The following is a 26,849-nucleotide window of genomic DNA, read 5'->3' as shown; positions in this document are numbered from 1 at the left end:
TAGCCCTGAATAGTCTGAAAATCTATAGGTTCATAGACTAAAACCCTAGTTAAACTCTAATTAGATGTGAAACTCTTATACTACATACAACATAAATAACTCTAGTTAGCCTTGAAATTCATCAATTATACTATAGCCTAAGCAATTCTAATCAATCTTGAAATCATAGGTAAGATATAAGTAAGTAATCATAAAATTAGTAAGTTAGACTAAACCTATCATGTTCTTTACTCAGATTTGATTCATATGTTAAACTACTTCGTGGTTAATGTAACCGTGAACTATCCTAAAATCGATAAACTAGACACTGACCTATTGTATACATAACACTAGTTTAGTCGGCCCTTTGTCGGACATAAAAGATAATAAGTTCTACAATTGGGCCTACTATAGTCCTTTATGTGAGTAGTCGAATTTTAATTCACGCCCGTAGTCATTGACTCATTATAGTTCTCCAACATTGTGGCTAAGAGTTGATTGTCTTACTTAGGACATATGAATATTTAGGGGTTAATCCAAACCCTAAATCAAGTTTAGGTGGTTGAACTTAATACTAGTTGACAAACTTAACTCTTATAGAAATCCAATGCAATATTGATCTCATTGGGACAATTGACCTAACCTTATACAAAATCAACCATTGGACTATAAGATACCTATTAGACCCACTATGCTCGCCTAACCCTAACCAACCAGTCTACCATGCTAACCCAAACCCAACCTAAACAAAATAAAAGGGATCTCTTGGCAAAACAGATCTAGCTAAACTTTAAACCAACTTAATTGACTCATCCAAGACCATTTTTAAGACCTCACTTAGTCTTCATAAGCCTAAACAACCAAAATTTTGTTAAAATAGCCAAACTTAATCAAAATGGACACCTAGATTATTTAGCATAATCCAATCATAATCTAAGCCTAATTGGCCTAAATATGGACCACCCTAAGACCTCCCTACAACCTCACAAACTTCAACTAACCTAGTTGACTAACCTTCAATCTAAGGTAACCCCAATTGAGCCTAAACCTCCTCAATTAGATTCAATCTAAAGTATATGACACAATCAAGAGGGCTGTAATCTGTTATGTGATTCTAAACTATACAACTAAATTTAAAAGGATGAATTATATTTTATGTTTTAAATAAAAAAATAATATAATTTATCATTTTCTTTTCAATGATAAATAAGAAATTTTAGTAAACAGAAATTATTATAAAGCAATGATACAAACTATGAACATGTCTATTATGTTCTACTCAATATTTGGTGCACACCCACTAGGAGTAAACTCACTTATGATTTATATATCAAAGCACAAAACATCTCTCAAGAAAAATCATTATTTATAAGATCTCTCACTAACCTATTTTCAATCTCTCATGTTAGAAAAACCAATTCATATTATGTGCCTTAAACTCGTAACTCCATAAAATAAAATAGAATTCTTATGATCGTACAGTACAATCTATATTATACAATACGATCCATAACGTATAAAATGATTAGATCAACATAATTTATATCAATTTAGCCCATAATCACAACGGCTTAATTAGATAAATATCATACAATATGATATACATCAACAATGATTAATTTAAATTTTGAATTAATCTAATTTAAAAAATAATTAGGTGGCTTAGTCATTTGCAATAACATTGATTATAAAATGCAATAGACATCATATAATATGATTAGTTTAATTTAAAAATCAATAATTAAAATAGTTTGATCTTATTTTGAAATACATATTATGTTATATTGTAAAATACAATCAATTATGAGCAATTTGTATTATTTTTTTTATTAAATATCCATTTTAGCTAAAACCTCTCATGTGTCTGTATGTACATGCATGTTATCTTTTAGCTTCTAAACCTAAACAAATATAAATAATACTCAATTAAAAAAAAAAAAGACATTTTTTTACAGTTACAGCTCCATTACTCTAGCCAGTCTAATTTTCTTGACTTCATGAAAATTTTACTTTGTGCACTAGCTTTGCCAAATTCAGCTATGGACAACCTTTGAGTCTTAGGCTTCGTTATTTTTCATTGCTCTTAAAACAAAATTTTAGTATAAATATTAAAAAATTTATACTAAAAAAATTATTTTAAGAAGCAATAAGAAAGCCATTTGATAAAAAATACTTGAGTTCGCAAGCAAACCTAACAATAATTGGGAAAAAAAATGCGAGAAATCTACGGATTTCAGAGAGAAATCAGCAATTACGATGCAGAAATTTCAAAAATTTGGAGAGAGAATACAATGAAACTTCTTCTATTTAATCCACGAACAAGAAAAATAACACAAGATATAAGTTTTTTCAATTCAAGAGGAAGAAACAACTCTTCAAATCTCTAACAAAGCCTAGAGCCCAAAAGAACAAACCCTAGATCTCAAATCTCTCTTCCAACTCAAGATGAAACCCTAATCTTCTCAAGCGAACTAATTAAAACAAAGAGGACAAATATAAAATCCCTAAATAGCCCTTAATTCAAATTTTCCCTCCCAAAGCACATTTAATTAAGTTGCAGGCCCCATCTCTCCAACCAACCTCTCTCTTTCTCTCTCTTTCCCTTGGTTCCGCCCCCTCCTATAGCAAAGAATCGGTCCAGGTTGAACCGATTCAGCTGGCCCTAGAGCCAACCTAACACCATCCCAAACGACATGGGATCAGCACAAATAGATTTATCTAAATGCTCATGGAGATATATTATTCTAATGTGCAAGGAGCTCTACCTAAGGCTCCTATAACTCTAGAACTAGCCAACAACAAGAAGAAGCAGAATTGCTCCCAACGTGTTTGCAGGAAGGACCCACATATTATACATGAATGGCATCCATATAACTATTGTCATATATATAGGTAAGAGTGTAAGACCGACTTACCTTTTTCAAACCTATAAGGAGAACTGGCAGGCTTGGATCAGTTGAGCTGTAACTCCTAATGTTGCGACAACTGCTGCTTTATCTATTATGGTTGCACAACGGCCCCTCTAGGGAGGATTTAGGTCCAAAGTGGGGAGGGACTCCACAAGATGAACTACAAATCATTTGAGAAATCCACCAAGCAAATCACGATTTCGATTGATCCGACCAGCATTGATTGGGAAAGGGGTCATCTACAAACGATATCCCAAAACAAAAATTGACTATTGGTCACCAGCCATGAGATTCTATAGGGGTGTCAATTCAGGTAGACGGGTCGGATTCGGGTCGAACCCGAGTTGACTTGGCTCTAAACAGGTCAGCCCAAACCCGACCCATTTTTGCAAACAAGTCGGCAATTTCAACCCGGACCCGACCCACACGGGTTGCCGGGTTGACACGACTTGACCCGGATTTACGAGATTTAACTGAAAAAGCACGAGCTGAGCTCCTATCGCCGACAGCAAAGTGGCAGCACGCAAAGCGACCCGACCTGTCAGGCAATGAACGCGAAGCGACTCGACGCGTCGGGCAATGCGGGCAGCCATGCACTCAACGCAGGCATAGCAGGAAGCAGATGCGGGCAGACTCTTTCCTGGTCATTTTCAGGTTTCCTCCCGAACTCGACCCAATTTTTGAAATGGGTCTGTCTGCTGAACACGAACCGAATCGTTTCACAAATGAGTCGACCCGAATCCAGATTTTTCAGAGTCGGATTTCGGGTCGTGTCAAAAATTGACACCCCAAAGATTTTGACATACTTACGTAACTTACTGTAGTATACAAAGACTTATTGAAAGATAAAAGCAAGAATCAAATAAAGGCCAAACAAACACGAGATCATTCGTGTCAAATAAAAAATGAGTTCATGCAAAAACAAGTGAACAAACATCCAAAGATGAAGAGAGATACCTTCCCTTATAAATTTGCCTAAACTTTATTAGATTCAAAGAGCCTCATGAGGTTCTCATCTCATATTCAACATAAAAGAGGATTCTAGGCTATAATCCACGTAAAAAGTGCCTCGAGTCCATGTGAATTGTCAAGCACAGGAGCGCATAAATGATAGAGTAATACAACATACGAAAACATCAACAAAATGAGATTAAAATGGGTATCTTCCCTTGAGGAATTCACGATAGTGGCTCAGCTATATCAAGCATAATGAGGATGCTTAAGGGTACACCAAGGCCTTACTGTCATAGAAAGGATTTGCCCAAAAATAATAATAATATAAGGGAGGTTAATATTAGAGACGCGGCTCCTACAATCCATGAAAAGAATATCGAAAAGAGAGGAAAATGGATCTCATAATATTAACATAAAGACTCAGACTGCAGGCTAAACAAGAACTCCCAGCAGACAAAAACATCAGATAATGGTCAAAAAGGCCCCTGGTTGTCTAGAGAGAACATCCGAGGGGCAGCTGGTAAACACCAGCATTCATCATAGTCCTTCAAAAAAACCCCGGCAACATCAAACATCAGAGTGCAACCAGCCAACTATCACAAAACGAGGAAACATCAAAGACCTTAGATATAATCCCCAGGCAACAGGGAAGAACTTCCACATCCAGCATGAAAACACAAATCCAATTCACAGAGAGAGTAGAAAGCACTGCAAATCGGCAAGAACAGCTCAAAGTAGCGGATGAGAAATTGGGGGGAAGTTCTTCCATTTAGATGATTTAAAAGTGACAAAACGTTTGATTTTGGCAATGATCGTGGCATGACAATCGAAAAAGTTTCCAAACAATTTGTCGTTTCTAGCTCTCCAGACAAAATAAATGATTGCACAAGAAGTTAAGAAATAGAAGCTTTTCATTGGTTTGCAAACATCCAATTCCTCAATAGTGTTGAGAGGCTGATATAGATTCGGTACAGCTCATCCAACCCACGTAATAAATCTTTGAGAATAGCAAAGGTATTCACATTCGAAGAAAAAATGCAAGTGTGATTCCAAAGCAGAAAAACAGAGGATGCAAGAAGAAGTGGCAAGGATACCGTGGCCTGTAAACAACACAATACCTCAAGCTATGATATCAAATCCGCCATAATGGCCTTCGGTAGCTTGTTTTACTCTTCTTGTTTACAAACTAGACTAACGTTACTTTTACAGAAAAAATGTGAACGAGAACATAACTTTTATTTCTTTTTAGCTATTTGTAGAAGATTTATATTAAGAACATACTTGAATGTCCAAAACATCAGAATTGTACATATGAAAACAGTAAATCTTCAGCTAATGCTAGGAAAGCAATAAAAGTGAAAATCAACTTAGAAAACGTCACAAATATTACCCACTGAGACCCCTCTAATACAGCAGTCCAAAGAAAATTTCCTGTAGCATACTGTAGACATTTTTTTACAAACATTATAGATAAATAATTATTACATTGAATAAAAATGTTATTTCATTGGCACATTATTACAATGTGATAGGAAACACACGCTTGTAGTTTTCAAGCGAACATTATCAATCTTAGAAAATCTCAGCGAGAAATCTCCACAATACTCCAAGCAAAACAAAAAAACAGTAGATATTTTGTATTATTTGATGAAAGGAACAGAAAAATACCAAGATATAAGTGATCCTCTATTCAACGGGATGATCTATCTCTCCCAATTCTCTAGACGCCGCCAGAACCCAAAAATGTCAAGCACCCAAAACAAAAAATCAGCCACAATCAACATGCCCTAACCCTAATACAAAACTACTGTTCATAAAAATAACGCAAAAGGACTAAACAGCTCCCTCTTTCTCTTCCCTAGGCAGTGGACCCCACCCCAAGGGGGCGGGATTTGGCTCCTACGGACCAGCAGGCTGAGGCCTGCTGTAGCACGTGAGCCAGCCCAACCCCTGGTCCGGTCCAAGAGGGACCGGTCTATAATTCTCAAAATCAAAACTAAGCTTATGTGATTAGGAAGGTAAAGTGATTGAAATCAGATGATTTAAGTTAAATGGCATAGGGTGACTCGGAGGAATGTGGGAAAATTTCCTATGAATGAATCCCACAAATTTCTATATCTTTCTGCCAGCATCATTTCCTAATTGTCATCAGTTTTTTTTTTTATATATATATATAATATGCCAAATTTAGGACATATATCCTAATTGTCATCAGTTAAATATATAATTTGGTGACTTAGAAAAGTTGGAATTTTAAGAATTTAGAAGCCTAGAAAAGACACATTACATCAGGTTTTGGTACAAGGTAACGAAATAATCTAATGCTTGTTTATCAAACGAAATCTGGCCTCATTCGTTTTATAGGCATTTAAACACCACAAATATATAGCTAATGTCTAGCACAATGATTTTAAACCCTATTTTAATTTACCCTCTAAATCAGCATAACTATTCATAAAAAGAAACGCTGACAGCCATCTCAAATGGAGAAGGCCTGTTAACTTGACAAGCCAAAAGTGACACCCAATACGCACAAGGGAGGTGTGTCTGCTAAGCCGGCCCAAACTGCACGTGAGGTGATAAATTATACTAATGAACTATCATTATCCAGTAGTTTAATAGCACTAATGAACTATCATTATCCAGTAGTTTAATAGCACTGGATGGCATATCACCTAAGGCACGAGCATGTATAAAGTCAGTTCTAGAGAGTCTGGGATTCAATGCTCAAAATGGTGCATTTGCGAGAAGTCCTAAATGTTCATCCCTGGATTTGCCAGTAATCCGAGTGGATAGATCAAGGCGACTTCATCTATGAGTGATACATAAAACTTGACAATGAATGCTCTAAACGGATAAATGCTAAGAAAAACATGTGATAACTTTCGGGTCAGGTTCTTTAAATTCCTAAGTTTGGACAAAAGTCACTCTCTAAGTGAAATCTCATAGAGGAACCATCAAATAACCCTAGAGGGCCCCTGTAAGATGGCCAACCCTCCGCATAGTCTCACAGTGATTGGTGGAGGCCCTCTTAGTTCCGGACTTGATGATGTAAAGATAAGGTCAGGAAAGGCACACCCAAGAAGAAAGAATGAAAAAGGCCATGGTGGTTAGACCAATCACATAAGTTTGAGGATATCCTAGGGCAGATACTTTACTTTCAAAATTGCTCCTTTATGCATCTTTGGTGAACTTATGGTAAGGGAAACATAAATTCAGAGAATAGTAAGTGCAAGAAGCATAAGTCCCATATTCAAACTTAAAAGGCTTGGGAGGAGATTAGGAGGTGAACTTAAAACATCAAGTATGTGAGTGTCATACCTATAAGTCGGAGCTAAAGTTTACACTTTACATCATTGTATGAAGTAGCCAATTTAACAAAGGGCGGAAGAAGACAAAACAAAGCACTAAGGCCCATTTGGTGAATGTGGGTGCACCATATGAGACAACGATAAATTTAGTGTTAAATTTAAATTATTTCAGGAGCTTGCACGCCAACAACTAGCATCTAAGTTGCCGACACCTAGAGTCGTGAAACACAGATAAAATGATAAACTATTATGCTAGGTGTACAAAGTCAGCAAAGAGCTAACCAACTCTTGGGAAATTGAGCAAGTCCCCTCCAAGAGGAATCACCAGAGATAAAGGAGCCAATCGGGAAGAGTCACCCTTAAAGATGACTTCCTATGAAACAGAATTTTGGCCAAGGTTGATGGGAATGAAAGAGGCTAGGTTTCCTTAGTAAGTCAACAAGAACGGAAATGAGTGAAGTTTGTTTCATGTGTGGTCTACATATAGTGCGGCTCCTTTAATAGGGCAAACTAAAAATAATATGTATGAATGGCTAATCTCTTTAGTCCAACACCTCCACTTGTTGCTTTCTCTCAAGTGCAAAGGTCACATCAATAAAGTGGATTATAGTGTAGTCCATCTGGCAAATTTGTAACAAACTTTCTCCCCATTTAATCAACATTAGATGTCCCCAACTCTCTACTATATAATGTGTGTCGGTAGAATAAAAGACATAATTCTATTTTCTCTCTCCAAAAATACACCTTATAAGCCTCTTAAAATAATATTGTCATATATGTGTACCTCACATGTACAATCTTATGATTGCTTCAAACACTATACCAGTTTTGTTTATCTTCATACCAAATAAATCCGATACCATCCACTTGAGTAAAAAATATCTCATATTTATAATGTATATATCAACTTCGAAGATTTAGAAGGAAAATATTTTGATCACAAAAACATCACAGATGTGGGGCTCACATGTATAATCCCATGATTGTTTCAAATACCATATCATTTTTGTCAATCACCATACTAGATAAATTGGATATTATCCACTTAAGTATAAATTTCATGTTTAGGATGCCTTTATAAATTTCAATAATTTTGTGGGAAAATATTTTGATCACAAAAACATTACATCATACTCTAACAATAGTGATCAATGATTGGACACCTTTCAATTCACCAATAGCATCTCTCATCTCCCTAGTTCGCCACACACACTTGAATAAAATAAATGCTCCGAACAATGTCATCAACATAGTTTGAAAGTTGATTTCTCTCATATCTTATGCATCCATTCCAACTTTCTACTGAACTCATGCTTTCAATGTGATAGTCAACCTCATAAATTGTTTCCCCCTTCCCTACAATTTATGTCTCTTCTCCATAAGAATAGCTCTTTGGCTCACCTCCTAATTATGTCAAACCTTGTGCATTCAACTGCCTTTACTATTGATGTCTTTGCCATAGCAACACAAATAAACTTGAATCTCAAGCCAAATCCTATGTCTTTCTCATCTACTCTCTCACTCGAAGTGTCTATCTCAAGTAGGGGAAACAAATTCTTAATCGTTGGCTTACCTCAATAGCACCCCATCCAAAATTTAAGTCTCCCATCAAGTACAATTGGTTAAGTTTGTCCTTTCCTTTGTATATACTTTCCCATCTAACAACCAACAATCTCTTCGTGGAGTCCTCTCACCATGATCTTTCCTTCAAGAATCCCTTCATACACATCATCCACAATGAAACCCTTCGTAGCACCACCTGACAACCTTCACCCCAAGCAAATCACACAAAAATCCCCCACACCTACAACCACAATAAACATGAGACCCTCTTTCACAACAACAAAAACACCAAATCCTTATCCTTATCCTCAACAACACCACAAAATGATCATTCAAGGCAGGGTTGTCAAAACGGGTCAACAGGTCGGGTTCGAGTCCAACTCGAATTGACCCGAGTCCAAATGGGTTGACCCTAACCTAACCCAGTTTTGCAAACGGGTCATGTTTTCCAACCCAGACCCAACCCGCGATAGCAAATCAAATGGGCGCGGGCAAAGGGTTGACTGGACACGGGCGATGAATCGAATGGACTTGCGACGGGCTGACCAGAAGAGGATGACGGATCGAATGGACTCAGCTGACGACGGATTGAATGGACGTGAAAAAGGCGAAGCCAGTGTGCAACTGCAAATAGAATGCTAGCGACAGGCCGCAGGTGACAGCGATCAAAGTAGCGAACGATGGTGAAGCTAGTGCGGATAGAACTCATCGAAGCCAGTGCGGTGCGTTGGTCAGGCTAGTGGACACGGTAGAGCCGGGATCTAGCACGGTAGAGGATTTCCAGTTTTCGGGTCATTCGGGTTTATTTTAGGTTCCCGGGTCAACCCGAATCCGACCCGACTTTAGAAACGGGTCAGAATCTCGAACCCAAACCCGACTCGTCAAACATGTTGACCCAAACCCAGAATTTTTCTGGTCGTGTCCGGGTCAAGTCAAGTATTGACACCCCTAATCCAAGCCAAAAATAATCATCACAAATCAATTCAAAAACTCACCCTCACAACTAAATAAAATCAATCACATAACCTTGAACTCACCACAATGACCCAATCACACAAAGATTATAACAGCCATTAGACCATACTGGATGAATATGATACTCTCAGTCAAAATGAAACATGAGAACTTATTTCCCCAACTTCTACTTAATATTTGATCTAGTGCACAAAGATTCTTCATATCAAACATAACCCTGATTGCTTTATTAATATGTATAGAACTCGATTGATGACTAAAGGTTTTCATCAGTGATCAAGAGTTAACTATGATAACACATTCCTTCTAGTTGTCAAGTATGACAATGTATGGCTAATTTTCAGCATAGCTATCAATCGATGGTGATCTCTGCATTAATTTTATGTCAATATTATCTGTCTTTAAAGAAATCTTTCTAAGGATGCCTTCATGGACCAACCCACATTACTCATTGACATAGACTTAACTGACATAGCCTCAAGCAAGCAAATCATGCTTCATATCACAAGCTAAGATTTTTTCTAGTTTCTTCAACTTCACTAACTCTTTGGCTGACTCATTTTTCTTTATTCCCAAAACTAGTGATACACATCTCCTAGTGGACAACATCTTTATCATAGATAAATTTGGCACTATTGCACAATGCTTTGTCAATTCTCTTGCCTAACAATTCTATATCAAGGATCTTGGGCCAATAAACTATTCTCTTTACTTGAAAGTTGTTCTACATCCTTATGAACTTTTCTTGTTATAGCATTCAATGCATACATAATTTCTTTTCCAACAAGAAGATGGCAAATGCCGCTCTTATGGCTATATTGTTTGTTAGCTCACCAACACTTACTGCTTAATCTGGTTATGAGCTCACTAATCCAACAATTTATAGAGTTCTTATGGATAGTCTATAGTATTTAGCATTTGCATGCCCATACATAGTATTCACGATTAATAATTTCTCTCATCTTATGCACCACCCCACTTCCGGACACTAGATTGCAGCAAAATGACTAATATTCTTTCTTTATAGCAATATGGATCGTAGCATTCTTCTTCATCATAACTAATCACTTCAAGCTCATGCATTCTTTGATGCCAACTAGGCTGACAACAAAAATAAGTTCAGCTTTACAAGTGCCCACAATGTATATCTTAGCTAAGATAAAGTACCAAGAAATGCAGTATCGTAGTCCATTCTTCCACAAAAGGTTGATTTCTACTCTATTACCACCACAACTATTGAGTTGGATAGGTGTGCTCATTATACATTGAACTTGGCATCCACCTTCCTTAGACCCCAAAAATTTATTATGACAAAATGGGTGCCACACCTATTTTGTAAGTCTTGTCTTTCACTCACAAATAAATTATGTGGATATAAATACTATTGTATTGGGGAAATATCCTAAAATAATGTCCTTCATGTGAAGCCCATTTATCATGTGAGAATCAACTAACGAATTCTCTAACGGTCCAACCACATTGTTTAAAATTGCGCAATATAAGGCTCACCTCAGCGTAATTTCAATGAAAAATGCCTCGAGGCTTACGCTTCAAACTTTTTTTATGAGACTTACGTCTCATCTTGGTTGAGGCCCGCCTTGAGAAGCGTCTCGCCTCACTAGCATGAGGCGTATGCTTTGCTCTATTTATGTATGTTTTTTATTTAAAATTTAGCTAAGTTCTATACAAAAGCCTCAAAAACACCACGTCTTCTTGCACTATTAAGTCACAACAACTTCCTCTCAATTACCTCGACCTTCAGCCCACTGTCTTTGCCGTAGCCACCACCGTCGTAGCCGCCGATGGGGATCACTTGAAATCTGCATGTCACCACCATCTCCTCTAAAAATTTTGGAGTATTACTCTTATCTTTATGTTGATGATAAACATTTATAAAAAAAAAGAAGATGACTGAAATAAATGAAGAATAAATAGATTGAGAGGCATTGGACCCTACAGGATGAGTCAGTGAAGAGACCAATTTGTTATGATGACTCAAATAAAAATCCCCTTAATAATGACAATACAAATGATTTCTGAGTTGTTGTCAATTATTTAAACTTTTTATTAATTAAATGTAGATGAGTAGGAAACAGAGAAAGAAAAAATTTAGAGTTAAACATGATGTTATATGATACATTTATGCAATTCATATATTTTATGTTATTTTTCTCCTATAATATTTGGATTTCAATTCTATTTCATATAATTTATTACAAACCGCTTTACATCTTTTGCAATTTTTTGTTTCATATGTGTGTAAATTTGGTACTTCATAATTCAATAAAAAGCTAATATGTCATCATTTAACATATTATTTGGGTATTATATAAAAAATCACTTTTTTTTTACTTTATACAATTTTAGATTTTGAGGCTTACGCCTCGCCTCACAAACGAAAAAATGCCTCAATACCCAATTGTACAATTTCAAACAACTTTTGTGCACTCAATTATGTATATTGAGTTTCAATATTAAACTCTCCAATTGTAGGTCCATTTAAGGGAGTATGTAGAGGAATAAATGCATAATTATTATAAATTAGTTTATTTTCTATTTTAGCCTCCTATTTATTTATTCATTTTATCACTAAAAGTTTTTGCTACATTTGCAAATGAAGAACCCATCTTTTTTAAGCTTGTGCAATTCTATATTTTCTGAATATACTAATAAAATAATTAAGCCATTATTCAAAATTTCCATCATTAACAATCAATAAGTAAACCTACTAATAAACTAGGACATCTTCTGAAGGCCTTAAAAATAATATCTTATTCAATCAACACGGGAAGTAAAAGGGAGCAACAAACATTCCTACCTACCTCTCTGCACCAGCAACTCCTTGAACTCATTATCAGTACTCTTCAACATTGAAGACAATGGCAGCCTCAGCCCCAACTCTACCATCTCCCGATGCCTCAGCTTTATCCTCTTCTCCAAACTAAAAGCAAAGTACTGAGGAAACTCCTTGAGCTCCTCCAACCCTCCCCCCATCTCATTTACAAAATAGTCATACTTTGGCTTAAAATTATTCTCAATACTAAAAGTAAACAAACTAGGGCACCTCAGTACCATCCCTACAGCCTCCTCCCTCGAAAGACCAAGCCCCATTAGATGCTGCAATTTGGGCATAAGAGTATTCTCCACGCTGGAAACAAGCAGCACCGGGTCATGGAAAGCAAGCGCAGTGACATCCTTAAACCCTAGCCTCTGCAGATAAATAAGCGCCGGCCGGAGCTGGTCTCGGACATCGGAGATCAGAAACCTGGGGCATTTTTTTATGACACGGCGAAGATCGGGATCAGGGACCTTAAGGTCTCGGGAAAGAAATTTGAAGACTGGGACTAGATCTTTGCCGATGCTTGATGTAAGAACTCTAGGGCACATGCCAATAATCCGGCCGAGGTCCTTGTGGTGAATGCCTTTGGAGAGGAGGAAAGAGATAACGGAGTGGATGGAATCAGGGGAGGCGGCGCGGAGATTAGGATGTAGGGCCAGAGCGCGGCTTGAATCGATGCCCATGATTTCCAGGCTAAGGATCTTCTCCCTCGCATCCGATGAGAGGTTGGGAAGATGAAGGAGGAGATCAGGGGAGTGTTGAGGGAGAGTTTTGGAGGGGTTGAGAGATGAGGGTTTGATGGCAATATTGGGTGGGGATTGGGTATTGAGGTTGATGCCGCCATTTTTGGGGGCTGGAGAGGTGGGAGTGGCGAAGCAGAGACAGTGTAGAGAGGGCATGGTGCGGATTATGAGGAAGTTTGGGAATATTAATAGATTATGAGCCCATTTTCTTAATTTGCTCTGGTTGATGGTTTTAAAATTGCTGATGTTTTTGCCATCTAAATATTTATGTTAGCAGATTTTGTCCCCTTCATGGTTGTTGCCTTCAGAGCGAGAGATTATTAGGTGCGGAGTACGGATGAGGAGAATCGTTCACACAAGTATTGAGTATCTAGTTGTACTCATACTCGATACCGTTAGGTACTCAATATTTGTGCGAACGATGTGCATTCCGCACCTAATAATTTTTCCTTCAGAGCAGCCTATATTTATTTTTTGAATGTGAATTCTCGCACAATCTCCTAAAAAAATTTTACTTATTTTCTCTTCCTTTCTCGTGCCTCATAAGATTATTCAGGCGCTGAAGCTTAATTTTGGAATAAATTAAATATAACTTAATTTTTTTAATTGTTTTATATGAGTTTAAAACATATCATTAAAGAAGAAAAATATAATAATATGCCTCTGTATAAGATTTAAAATATAATACATTGTGATTTTTTTATTGTAATGATTTTTCAATTTTGCATAGAGGTTTATAATTTATAATGAATTTTGTATAAAATTTGCGAGCATAGAATTTTCATTGAATATTAAAAATATTCTCAAGCATAAATTAATGACATCATCTTATAAAAAATTTCGGGTCACGGGTCGGGTTCGGGTCGAACCCGAACTGACCCGGGTGGAAAACGGGTCGACCCTAACCCGACCCGGGTAGAGAAACGGGTCGAAAATCCGAACCCGGACCCGACCCGGCGGGTTGCCGGGTTGACCCGACCCGACCCGCGCGGCATGGAACTCGGCATCGGGCGACGGCGGCACCGCGGTAGCATGCAGCGGCACGCGGCAGCAGGCGACGGCGAGGTTCCGGGGAGATTTGCTCATAGATGACTACTATATGATCACTATAGTTTTTTTTTTTTCCCACTCTTTTATAGGCCGCAAATGTAAAGCTTGCTTGTCATCGTTCAATTAAGTAAGAAAAAAATAATTGAATATTTTTTTGAATACTCAATACTTAAATAACTATTCCAACTCTTTTATGTTTATGAACAACATAATTTAAAACTCTGACATGAACCTCAATTCTTATTCGATACAATGCTCATAAATAAGCTCATCAAAAAATTAGTTAATGTTTGATTAAAAAATAGTGAACTTAATATAAATATTTTATATTTATTATAATTTATGATATAATAATTATTAATTAATAAAATTTGAGTTTGACCTGAACTAGGATTATTTGATAGAGGATGTTAGGAAAGGGTAAGTTTGATCCAAACACAGATGATTTGATGGTTGGTGATGCTTTTGTCATTGAGACCAAAGGTTTTGTTGAGAGGGCAATAGTGTCACAAGCTAATCTGATATGATCCGAAATTGCATTAGTTATATCGTGTACGATTATGACAAGATTAACCCCAACATCTGGCTAGATAAGTACTGAAATAAAACTTTCAATTTATATATTACACAGAGCTGCTACATAATATAATATAAAGCAAAAATTACTTAATCTCAACATAATTTTTTATATATCATCCAAAACTTATACAATCTAAAATTTATCTCTATTACATCGCTTGACCATAGAGAGCATAATAAAAATAAAAGCTAAGCCTGCAAAAATCAAAACTAATCGAAATATACATACAACACAGATCAGAACCTGCTATCCAAATTACTCTTCCCCCGGCCTGAAAACAAAAGCAAAAGCAAGGATGAGCTAACACGGCTCAATGGGCTATCATAATCTAAAATAAAAATCAATAAATAAAACCAAAAGAATTGAGAATTTTGTGGTAAATCATATACTGAAATTAAATGTAATTAAATAAGTACTAAAATGAATTGAATTATAATCAAACACTTCATAACAAATTCCTACCTCCATATTCCATTGGCTCCGGTATAACAACACTTAAGTAACATAATCTCACCTCGGTCGCCCACTAATTCCGGCATAACAGAATACCATCTCTTTCGCCCACTGGCGCCGGCATCACATAACAACACTTCTTAACATATTTTTTAATGTATTTCATTAATTAAAGCATAATTGGGCTCAATTCAGAAATTGCCAAAAGATTGTAATGGTAGACAACAAAAATACGACTGAGCAAAAAAACATAATTTTCAAGTTAACCAAATTATCAGAGATTATGTAAAACATAATTCTGAAGCTTTAATTGAACTTAAGCATTATTTTTAGATGTCAAAATAAATTTATGCGTAGATAAAAATTAGTTCTTTTTCAAAATTACCCGACAAAAAAATTTCAAAATATACTCAAAATGTTCGTAATAACATATAAAAAATTACGCAGTAAAATTTTTACCAAAATAAAGTTACTCTCATTTTTCAGTAACAAAAATACAAATTTGATTGAAAAAATATTAAAAACACAATATTATTGAAATCTTAAATAAGTAAAATGTAACCTACCTTGAGATGAGCAAATTTCCCAAATGGTCCCATGAACAAAAATCACTTTAAGATCGCCAAAATCAAGCTTTTCTCTCTCCTTCTCTCTCTTTTTCTCTTGAATTCCCCAAACGTTTCTGTTGCACAAAATAGAAAGGGAAAGTGGGATTTAAGCCATTTAATAAATCCATTACGGATTTAGAATTTTTAAATATAATTATAATATATTATTATTATAATAAATTTTGAGTATAAATTTATATAAATTCTTTTAGGTATTTTAAAAATTATAGAAAAATATTCATAAAATAACTTTTTTTAAAAAAAAATTATGATGAAATTAGTTTGCAAAACGGACATCTGATGATCCTAAAATCCCTACTTGTTGTGTTAAATAAATTATGATGAAATTAGTTTGCAAAACGGACATCTGATGATCCTAAAATCCCTACTTGTTGTGTTAAATGCTAATCTCTTAAGGAATTTTATCAGAGCCCAAAAATTAGGAAAAAAAATGGTGAAACTAAAATACAATGATATTAGACATTAAGAACTTCAACTGGGGCGGGATTGTAGCAGTGCCAACAAGCTGAGAAGCATTAGTGATGCTCTCGGCTGGAGAGGAATTTCCTAATTCCATGGAAATAAAGAAAGGCAATCACGAAGAAGAGCCGTGAGGCTTACAGATGCACTGATGCCATGAAATCAAAGCTGCTAAGAGGAATGTGAGAAATCAAAGACAGAGAAAACAGGGAAATAGAAAACGAAGAAACCGTAGCAACTTAAACATTCTCTATGATCTTCCCTATATGAACAGTGCAAGTACACACACACACACACACACATATATATATATATATATGAACAGTGCAAGTACACACACACACACACACACATATATATATATATCAGATAGGAACGTTTTTCCGCCTAGACCAAACATGGACGAAGTATGGACTCTGTTGTAGTGGATCATATTTTGAAGGTATGTTGACTGTCAGAGCATGTTAACACAACCATCGCGACATTGAAGTCTTTGTTTTGGAGTAACTATGGGATCAACATGCAACACCTAAGGCCAGTGACGATACAGAGCTCCATCAAATCAGCATTTTATGATAATCTGTCAAATATATAAGAGAATCAAAGAACTAGATGTGCATTCAAATATAACAAAAGCTTTAAAAAACTAAGTCAACTCATTTCAAGTTTATTATAATGACCTTGCTATGTTCATGGTGCACTCACCCAAATTGGCAACTTCCCCAGCTAAGTTAGCGACTTCCCCAAGCCAAGTCGACGACTTTCCCTAGCCGAGACAATGACTTCCCCTACTAAAATCAATAGCTTCCTCCAACCTAATAGATGACTTATTATAATCAAGTTCATGAATTCAATCAAATTAGTAGCTTCCTCTAGACAAGTCAACAAGTTTCTCAAAACAAGCTAAAAGCTCCTCAAATAAAGATGAAATCATATAACACACTCAAGGCTTAATCAAATTATTGGCTTAGCATATCTTTCACTCAAGGCTCAATCAACGATCAAATTAAAAACTAAGCATATAACTCACTCAAGGCTTGATTGAAAATCATTTATAATTATCCAACATAACTTCTTATAATCTTTCATATTTAGGCAGCCTTTGTATAGCCAATTCATATTTAGGCATCCTAAATTTATAAATAGAGGATCATGATTAGAGCTAAAGACACTATTTTCTTTACTATATCTCATTTAATAAAATCTCAAAATTTCTAATTCTAAAATTCCTTTCACTCTCTTATTTTTTATTCTTTTCTTATTTTATTTGAAAGTATGTTATTAAAATATAATTTATTGATATATTTGAATCCAACACTATAACTCTTCAAAAATATACTGAAATTAATAGATATTACAAGAAATACGGAAAGAGCTTGAAAGCCTTGAAATTTACAGTAATTACATTGCCGAGAATCACGCAGCTCACATTGATATGTTGGTTGGGAGGAGGGTGTAAGTGAGCCGAGCTTATCGAGCTCACAAATCGAGCTCGAACTTAAGCTTGTCTAGTAAACGAGCTCGAGTTCGAGCTTAATGAGGCTCGACTCATGAGCTTAAGAGCCAGTTAGAATAATTATTAATATTTTTAAAATAATTTTATTTTATTTATTAAATTTAAATATTTAAAAAATAAAAATAAATGTTTAAAATATTTAATAATATAAAAATAAATTAAAATTTAATGATTAAAATTAATAATGATTGTTTAAAACATTTAATAAAAATTTAAATATTTAAAAAATCCCGCAAGGCTCATGAGCGGCTCGAGCTCGTTTATAGTGTGACGAGCTTGAGTTCGAGCTCGAGCTCGTTATTTGACAGTTGAGCTCGATTCGAACAACCCCTGACTCGAGCTCAACTCAACTTGTTTGCACCCCTAGTTGGGAGCTTTGGCAATCAACCAAAAAATCTTGAGTTGGAGTTTTTTTTTTTTTACATTCTTTGTAAAAATTTATCTTTTTTTTTTTTTTTTTGTGGGACATTTAGGCCAATTAAGGCAAACTCACACACACAACACATACACATAGACTTGAATCTTGGACCTCTTAGTTGGAAGCCTAAGCTCTCAACCAATTTATCTTAATTGGACTAAATATTTCAAGGTCCTACCAGCAGTTCGCCACGCGTCCCATTCTGCTCTAAAAATCAGGTGCTCAAGTTAAGGTAAGTGATCCGACGGTCTACATATCGACGGACTATCGCTGATGAGGTGAGCCCGTTACGAATCCGCAAATCCAGCCCTTTTCCTTTTTTACTGCTGCTCCATATATGGAGGGCTTTTCTTTCGAAAATTCGAAATCCCAACGGTCGTCGCTTCTCAACCGATCTTCATCTCTCTCTCTCGGAGCACTTTCTTGCGAAGTTGAATTTTCTCAGTAAAGATAAACGCAGCAGCCTACTTTTTGTCCTCCTGGCTCATTTCTTTCAAACATTCCTCCCTCCACGGTCTTCTTATCTGAATCAGTTGAAAACCTCTGGCGGCAAGCTTATTTTCTTTGAGCGGCGACGCCTTGCGCTGAGAAGAATCAATCGAATAAGAGAAGCAGGTGAGCGTGTCCAACATTTCTTTCTTTATATTTCTTCAAAAGATGTTGCCAATATTGTATATTTTTCATCTTAGTTTCCCTTCAGGTCTGTGAACTTCGATACTTTTGAAGATGGAGTGGTGATGATTGATTTTTCGTGTTGAAGCCTTATTGAATATGGAATGTTCTTCTCTGGGACGAGACAGAGAGAAGAATGCGAAAATGGCGGATTCAAATGGTAATTTTATTTGTTTACTCAAAGAATAGCATGCCTGTGAACCGTGCGTTTATCTTGCAGAAATATCATGGGATCTAACATTCTTTTCTTTGCAATTCCCCAAGTGGAACTGTGAAATTAATTCATTGCATAATCTGGTCTTTTCGCGTATGAAGCTCCAGGCTGCAGTAAGCGAGGGTTCTCGGTGACATTTTCAGACCTCACCATGCCCGCCAGCTGTTCGCCAGATGTTCCCTGTGAGAAGATCCAAGAAACTCCCGATTATATCAGGAAAAGGAAGAACATTGAAATCTCACCCGTCGAGCTCTTCGCTGAAGAGCGTGGCTTGAAGAACCGTGTGGGATTAGCTACAGAAAAGCAAGAAAAATCTCCAGAAGAAAATTTGCCTGAAGGAATAAGCAGTTCGGAAGTTTCTCTCAAGTGTCCACAGAGTCCGGAGGCCGAGAGGAGTATTTTGTCCTTAAATGCTGGAGGAGTAGATGGTTCTGTTGCTTACAACGGCAAAACTTTTGAACAGGATAATTTCTACACAGGTGGAGACATAATAAGAACAGATGATGTTCAAGCCTGGGATGACAGAGAGTATGCATTATACCATTCTGCTCGGTTTGGAGACTTCTCTTATGAATTCCCTAACTTGGAAGAGGGGGATTACCTTGTTGATCTTCATCTTGCAGAGATTGTGTTTACAAACGGGCCCTCAGGAATAAGAGTTTTTGATGTTTATATTCAGGAAGAGAAGGTGAGAAAGTTCTGGTAGAATCTTCTCTCTTTTGTCTATAACATTGTGCTCTTCATTTGAAAGTCAGAATTTTTGCAGGCTGTCTCTGGCATTGACATATATTCAAAGGTTGGTCCAAATCATCCTCTGATACTATCTAATTTAGAAGCTTCAGTTGTTGGACGGGAGGGTTTGTCAATAAAGTTCAAAGGGCTTGTTGGAAAACCTATAGTATGTGGTATTTCAATAAGAAGGGATGTTCCTGCTGGTTAGTTTTCTATTATCAATTTTCTTTCAGTAGGCTAATTTTTCTTAGTATCTATAACGTAACATATATCAGTACTAATTTAATTGAAATATGTTGAATTTGATTAGCAGGTGAGAATGTTCAGAAGCGTAGAGGTGACCTCACATTCTTAGATGAAAGAAATGAAGAAATTTTAAACCTGGTTGGTCTAGTTGTATTATTTTGATTTCATTGATATAATAGGAACTTGTTGGACCTCCATATGGTTAAATTACTTATTTTCTCAGCCTACTCATCAAATTCTGCAGGACAACGGTCATGACCATAGGAAATGGAAGCGAAAATATGATTTGCTCATTAAGGAACAAATAGAAATGAGAAAAACTCTGAAAGCTGCTAAATGCGAGAATGAACTCAAAAGCCAAGAATGCCATGAGGCATGGGCATCGCTACGGGAACTTCAGATGGAACTTATGCGGAAATCTCTGCATGTTGGCTCCTTAGGTATCAAACCTATACTACAATATGCCTCCTAAATGGAATGTTATTAATCAATACATTGTTTCTTCTCAGCTTTTGCCGTGGAAGGACAGGTCAAGGATAAAGGCAGATGGTGTCTATGTGTAGGAGATCTATGGGAGAAATTTAAGGTACTCGGTATAAATCTCCTCCTGTCGCTGCGTTTAATTCCATCATATTCTAATTCTGCATATTTGAGCTTGACAGTTGATGAAGCAAGAACATTCCAAGATAAAAGAAGAAGCGTTAGAATTTAAAAATTGTTTTGCAGATATGATTGGCAGGATGAGCTCTGTTTTACCTTTGAGTACGTGTACATATATTTGCTGCTTCATCTCTATGCTCCAGTTTTTTATAGTTAGGTTTAATTCCTTTATTCTTTTGCAATGATTAAAGTAACTTTATTACTTTTTGACAGTGGATAATCACAGTAATCTTGAAAGAAAATATAATGATCTAAAGTTGCGGTTCATTGAAGAGTCCAAGGAACGGAAGAACCTGTACAACAAAATGGTTGAACTGAAAGGTTGGTCAAATTTTAGAAAACATAAGAGTGCATAATCTTTGAACTTATTCAAAGACCCATTATGCTGCAGGAAACATAAGAGTTTTTTGTCGTTGTCGGCCTCTTAGTTTAGAAGAAATATCTAGAGGAGAAGATATGGCTATAGATTTTGAATCTGCAAAAGATGGTGAGCTTCTTGTGAAAACCAATGGAGCACCAAAGAAGGTTTTTAAGTTTGATGCAGTCTTTGTTCCTGAAGAAGATCAAGGTATTTGAATAAAAATCTTTCTTTTTTAGATTTTTATAGGCAGCATGTGCAACTATTAACCTAAAATTAGAGTTTTCTTTTGATCAGTAAAGGTTTTTGAAAAAACTTCACATCTTGCAACATCGGTGTTGGATGGGTACAATGTATGCATATTTGCTTACGGGCAGACTGGAACTGGCAAAACATTTACCATGGAAGGAACAGAAGGAGCTCGTGGAGTGAACTTTAGGACCCTTGAGGAGCTGTTTCGAGTTGTCAGGGAAAGACAAGGTTTAGTCCGGTACGATATAACCGTAAGTGTTCTAGAGGTGTATAATGAACAAATACATGATTTGCTCTTATCAGGATATCAACCTGGAGTTGCTGCAAAAAGGTACCTAGCACATCTAATTTTTAGTATATTATATACATGTTAGCGATTTAGGTTTGGTTTGGGATGGCTTTCTTGTTTCTTCTTAAAGTAGCTTTTTAGTACAAAAATTTTAATTTTTATAGTAGAAAGCTGCTTTAAGAAGCAGTAAGAAAGCCATCCTGAAAGAAGCCTTAATCTCTTAATGCATCCTTTCTAAATTGTATTACAAATCTGTAGGCTGGAAGTTCGAACAGCTTCAGAAGGAGTACATCATGTTCCTGGTCTGGTTGAAGCTCGTGTTAATAACACTATAGAAGCATGGGAGGTTTTACAGACAGGCAGTAAAGCGAGATCTGTTGGATCCACCAATGCAAATGAACATAGCAGCAGATCACACTGGTCAGTTTTCTATACAAGTTTCATTCACATAATGTTGGAGATTTCTTTTCTAAAATTCTACTCATTCTTTTCATTAGCATCCACTGTGTGCTGGTTAGAGGTGAGAATTTGATGAATGGCGAGTGCACGAGAAGTAAATTGTGGCTCATTGACCTTGCTGGAAGTGAGAGGATAACAAAAACTGATGCTCAAGGAGAGCGTCTGAAGGAAGCACAAAGCATTAATAAATCCCTCTCCGCATTGGGTGATGTGATATCTGCTCTTGCAACCAAAAGTCCCCATGTTCCCTTCAGGTTGGTAGCTGGGGCCTTTTAAATGTAACTTAACTACTTGATCAGTATATTCAATATATTCTGAGTTGTGATACCTATTTGAACATGTAGGAACTCGAAATTGACCCATTTACTACAAGACTCTCTTGGTACTTTTTTTTCTTTAACTCTTTTTTCTTCTCATATGTTACGTTTATCTCAACCTTAAGATTACTTGGAACGAGTAATGTAGGTGGCGATTCGAAGACTTTGATGTTTGTGCAGATTAGTCCAAGCGAAAATGATGTGGGTGAGAGTCTATGTTCCTTGAATTTTGCAAGTAGGGTTAGGGGAATTGAACTTGGCCTAGCCAAGAAGCAATTTGATGGAGGTGAACTTTTCAAAAATAAACAGATGGTATGATACTTCTTTCAGAAGGAAGATAACAATGTCCTATTTTGAGTGATTTGAATTATCACAATATAATATACAAAAACAATTAGTAAAAATGCATGGCAATGTTTTTCTTATTTTAATTCTTTTTTTTTTCTAATTTTAATTCATTTCCAACTTTGTGTCCCAGTTTGAGAAGGCCAAGCAGGAGATCAGGAACAAAGAATTGCAGATAAAGAGCATGGAAGAGATGATTTGTTCTGTAGAATCAAAGAATAAAGCAAAAGATCTCCTCAATAGGAATCTTCAGGAGAAAGTAAGCACGCATGACTTAGGCTTCGTTTGGGGCGGCTTTCTTTTTACTTCTTAAAACAGCATTCTAATACAAAAATTTTAATTTTTATATTAAAAAGTTGTTTTAAGAAGTAGGAAGAAAGCAGTCCCAAATGAGGCCTTAATCTTATTACAATATTTTTCTTCATTTTATCTAGCATGCAAAATGTACATTATTGGCATACTCTTCCGCAAGCTATTATGCTTCTTGTTAGTGATCTTTGTTTCTTTTCTAGTAATTGTCGCATTAAAATGACTGTTTTTATATCATGATTTGATTATGAAAAGGAACCGTGAGAGAATTAAGGCCTATATTAAAACAGCATCTACAACAAGAACAACAACAACATCAAGCCTTTATCCCACTACGTGGGGTCGGTTACATGAATCTTTTTTCTCCATTGTGTCCTATTAAAAGTCAAATTCTCGTGTAAATCTAATAAAGAAAGATCATTCCTAATATTTTCTAGCTAAGTCTTTTTAGGTCTACCCCTACCTTTCTTAACACAAGTCAAATCTAATACATCTACTTTCCTAACCGGATCATCAGAAGGCCGCCTTTTTATGTGACCAAACCATCTAAGGCGACTCTCTCTAATCTTATCTTCTACTGGAGCTACTCCAACCTTTACACGTATATGCTCATTTCGTATCCTATCTCTAAGGGCAAAGCCACTCATTCACCTGAGCATTCTCATCTCTGTCACACTTAACTTAGTATTATGCTTCTCTTTTAATGGCCAACATTCGGCACCATAAAGCATTGCAGGCCTCACTACCGTCTTATATTAAAACAGCATCTAAATAGGAAAGTTATGCTAGGTTTTTTATCCTTGATTCTGAAGATGGATGCTATAGAATCAATATGTAGCACACTCTTGTTATCAATAAAAGACAGCTTGTCCTCTGATCACTCGTTACTTCAACTGAATACATTTAAATTAGCTGAATTATCCTCTCTTTCATGCTAAATTGGTTTATGCATGAAAGAATGAGCACGATTGTTGTAATTTCTTACAACGTGGTCCTGAAACAAGTTAACAGGATAGACTATCAGATATAGGTTTCGTTTGGGACAGCTTTCTTACTATTTAAAGCAACTTTTTAGTAAAAAAATTAATTTTTTTCTACTAGAAAACTACTTTAAGAAACGGAGCTATAATCTATCTCAAATCTTCTCAGACTTGGTTTCCTAGTATTAGTTCTGTTTTTTATAGCTTACTTTGTTAATCTTTATGACGTTGATGATGTTGGGTTTCCCCTAAATATGTTGATATAGATTGCTTTTGCTTGAAATTCTTGATCGCCCATTCATGGTTCCTAAATTTCAGTAGGCAGAAATTTTTTTGACATTTTACTTCAAATTATGAGCAGATAAAGGAGTTGGAATCACAACTTTTGATTGAAAGGAAACTGGCAAGGCAGCATGTTGACTCCAAAATAGCGGAGAATCATCAGCAACAGCAAAAACTGTTTGAACTAAATACTCCTTTATGTTCTGACTCTCCTCAATCAGCAAGTAGGCCTCTTATGGAAAGGAATCAAAGTAGTCCTGCAGATCAAAGAGGCAACCTTAAACCAATCGCAGAGAACAGCAACTACCCCTCTTCAGTTTCTGTCACCCTCAAATTTCTCAATCCGATTAGAGATAAGGAGAACAAGCCTGAGCTAGCTGAAGAAATAATTCCAAGAAAAGCCAACAGGCTTTCTCTGGAGAATGCAATACGTCGTATTTCGATGACTCCAACTAACCGCCGCGATTCTCTCATTCCGCCTCCAGTGGCGAAAGCAGCAGCATTGGCATACTTACTACCACAATTTCCTTTACCTATAATGGATACAGCAAAGGATACTCTTTCTGAAGGAAGAAGCTGTAGTCAAGGAGGAAAAAGAAGTAATAAGAAAAATAGTATACAGAGAAGAAGCCTCCAAAAGAAGCTCATCATCAGGTCACCATTACCACAGTCAAGTAGCAGAGGACATGCTACTGGAGAGAAACTGAGAGTTTCTATTGGCAACAGAGGCTGGAGGACAAGGAGAGTACCAGGAAGTGATGCTAAAAAGACTGACAAAATACCACAGCTGAAGCGCCAACAGAAGGAAAAGGAAAGAGGTTGGAATCTTGGAACAAGTAGGAATGCATTTTGATTTTGTTTAACTCTTGGATCATACTTGAACTCAACTTTATTAGGCTTTCTTTTCCTTTAAAAAACAAATCCATGTTTCCTGCACTTAGGGAAACATCTTAATATCTGTTTTCACTTCTTGCTTTTGGACAACTAATCTTTGTAAAGCAACAAACATTAAGTGGCTATAATTTTGGTTAATTATTGAAATAACTCTCACCACCTTAGAAAATGTATCTACATAGTTTACTATACGTGTTTTATACGTAAATTGTGTCGCCATAATCGCACTTTCTTTATATGATCTCTTGATTCTAATAATCTTTGATTCATGTGGAAGATCAACTAAACCATAGACTTGATTTCTAGTTATAAAGCTCTTCTCATCATCCTTGACTTTTGTTCATTTTTTATAAGCTAAAAAGAAATGACTTCTTCATAAGAAGTCTTCAAAGATTGAAGGAGCACACCGAAGTGCTTTACATCCTTCTAATATTGTATTTGTCGGTCTACATGCGCCATTATCTTTTGATCGAAAGTGCACTCATTTATGTGAGAAATAATTAATCATAGGAGCTTGCACCAAAAAAAGAAACTTTGAACAAAAAATTAAGGTCAACGGGAAGAAGCCGCATTGAGAAGTGTTGTGGACTTCACATTTAGGTTTCAGCATAACAAGACTTGCACTGTCTTTTTGCACTTAGGCGCACTGCGCGCCGTTGGTAATGATTCTACTACGGTGCTGCAAATTCGCAAGCTGGGAGACCTAGCCCTGCTAACTTTCATTCTTATTCGCTTGCTCACAGCGCTAGTAACCTCTAACTCGACGCAGCGGATTCATTTCATTAAGTGAAATATCACCTGCGTAATGAGAATGTTATCATTAATTTGGCGCGCTGGTACAAAGCTGCTCTGTATAGGAGAAAGAATACTCCGAAGCACTGGCTTTAGACGATTGACCACAATCTTGGTGATCATTTTCCGGCCGATGTCTAACCTTTTTTTTTCTTTTTCAGTGCATCTAATTAATATTTACATTGGTTGAATCTTCGGCCATGGATGAAATTATCACCAGCTAATGCCTTTTGCATTTAGGGTTATGCTTCGTTAATGAAGGAGATTACTACATTGACAAATTTTCAGGAAGAAAGCATTCTAAATATGACAAAAAGAGGTGGAAATTGAAGGCAAGTTTAGTTGCGTTTTTTGTTTTACATCAATTATCAAAATAGGAAATCTCTACTATTTGAGTGGGGATTAATACTTTGTTTGGGACAACTTTCTTACTGCTTTCTAAAGCACTGTTTTCTAAAGTAGCTTTCTAGTACAAAAAAATTTAATTTAAAAAATTTTTATACTAAAAAACTACTTTTGAAAGCGGTAAGAATGTTGTCCCAAACGAAGCTTGAATTTGTTCGAAGCACAAGTGTTTTAAGAACACAAAAAAGCGGCACAAGTGTCCATTAATTAATTTGGCGTGCCCTTCAATCAATACAATGGGTCTCTATGCGACAACTTTCTTGTT

The 26,849-nt window shown here is 36.2% G+C and overlaps 2 protein-coding genes across 7 annotated transcripts; one reads left to right on the top strand and one right to left on the bottom strand.

Annotated features, from left to right (window-relative positions):
• Window positions 1–12,355: 12,355 nt before the first annotated feature.
• LOC110103418 (transcription termination factor MTEF1, chloroplastic) lies at window positions 12,356–13,502 on the bottom strand. Its single transcript, XM_020832132.2, has one exon. The coding sequence runs from the start codon at window positions 13,427–13,429 to the stop codon at window positions 12,506–12,508; it is 924 nt and encodes a 307-aa protein (XP_020687791.1). The 5' UTR covers window positions 13,430–13,502; the 3' UTR covers window positions 12,356–12,505.
• A 5,139-nt stretch (window positions 13,503–18,641) lies between these two features.
• On the top strand, window positions 18,642–25,429 carry LOC110103422 (kinesin-like protein KIN-14R). Of its 6 annotated transcripts, none has more exons than XM_028698165.1 (17): window positions 18,642–18,993; window positions 19,079–19,210; window positions 19,372–19,952; window positions 20,031–20,199; window positions 20,307–20,380; window positions 20,466–20,682; window positions 20,752–20,828; window positions 20,905–21,004; window positions 21,116–21,223; window positions 21,294–21,470; window positions 21,558–21,843; window positions 22,060–22,221; window positions 22,299–22,514; window positions 22,605–22,642; window positions 22,726–22,889; window positions 23,056–23,181; window positions 24,573–25,429. In XM_028698165.1, the coding sequence occupies exons 2-17, from the start codon at window positions 19,150–19,152 to the stop codon at window positions 25,344–25,346; spliced, it is 3,330 nt and encodes a 1,109-aa protein (XP_028553998.1). In that variant the 5' UTR covers window positions 18,642–18,993; window positions 19,079–19,149; the 3' UTR covers window positions 25,347–25,429. The 6 variants fall into 6 exon arrangements, with proteins under 6 accessions (XP_028553998.1, XP_028553997.1, XP_028553995.1 ...); XM_028698164.1 differs by having other exon boundaries at window positions 19,366–19,952; window positions 20,310–20,380; XM_028698162.1 differs by having other exon boundaries at window positions 19,366–19,952.
• The last annotated feature ends 1,420 nt before the right edge of the window (window positions 25,430–26,849 follow it).

The sequence above is a fragment of the Dendrobium catenatum genome, unplaced genomic scaffold, assembly GCF_001605985.2.
Source record: "Dendrobium catenatum unplaced genomic scaffold, ASM160598v2 fragScaff_scaffold_1056, whole genome shotgun sequence".
Classification (NCBI taxonomy): Eukaryota; Viridiplantae; Streptophyta; class Magnoliopsida; order Asparagales; family Orchidaceae; genus Dendrobium; species Dendrobium catenatum.
The sequence above is the reverse complement of the archived record's forward strand: the minus strand, read 5'-3'. Positions and strand labels throughout refer to the sequence as shown.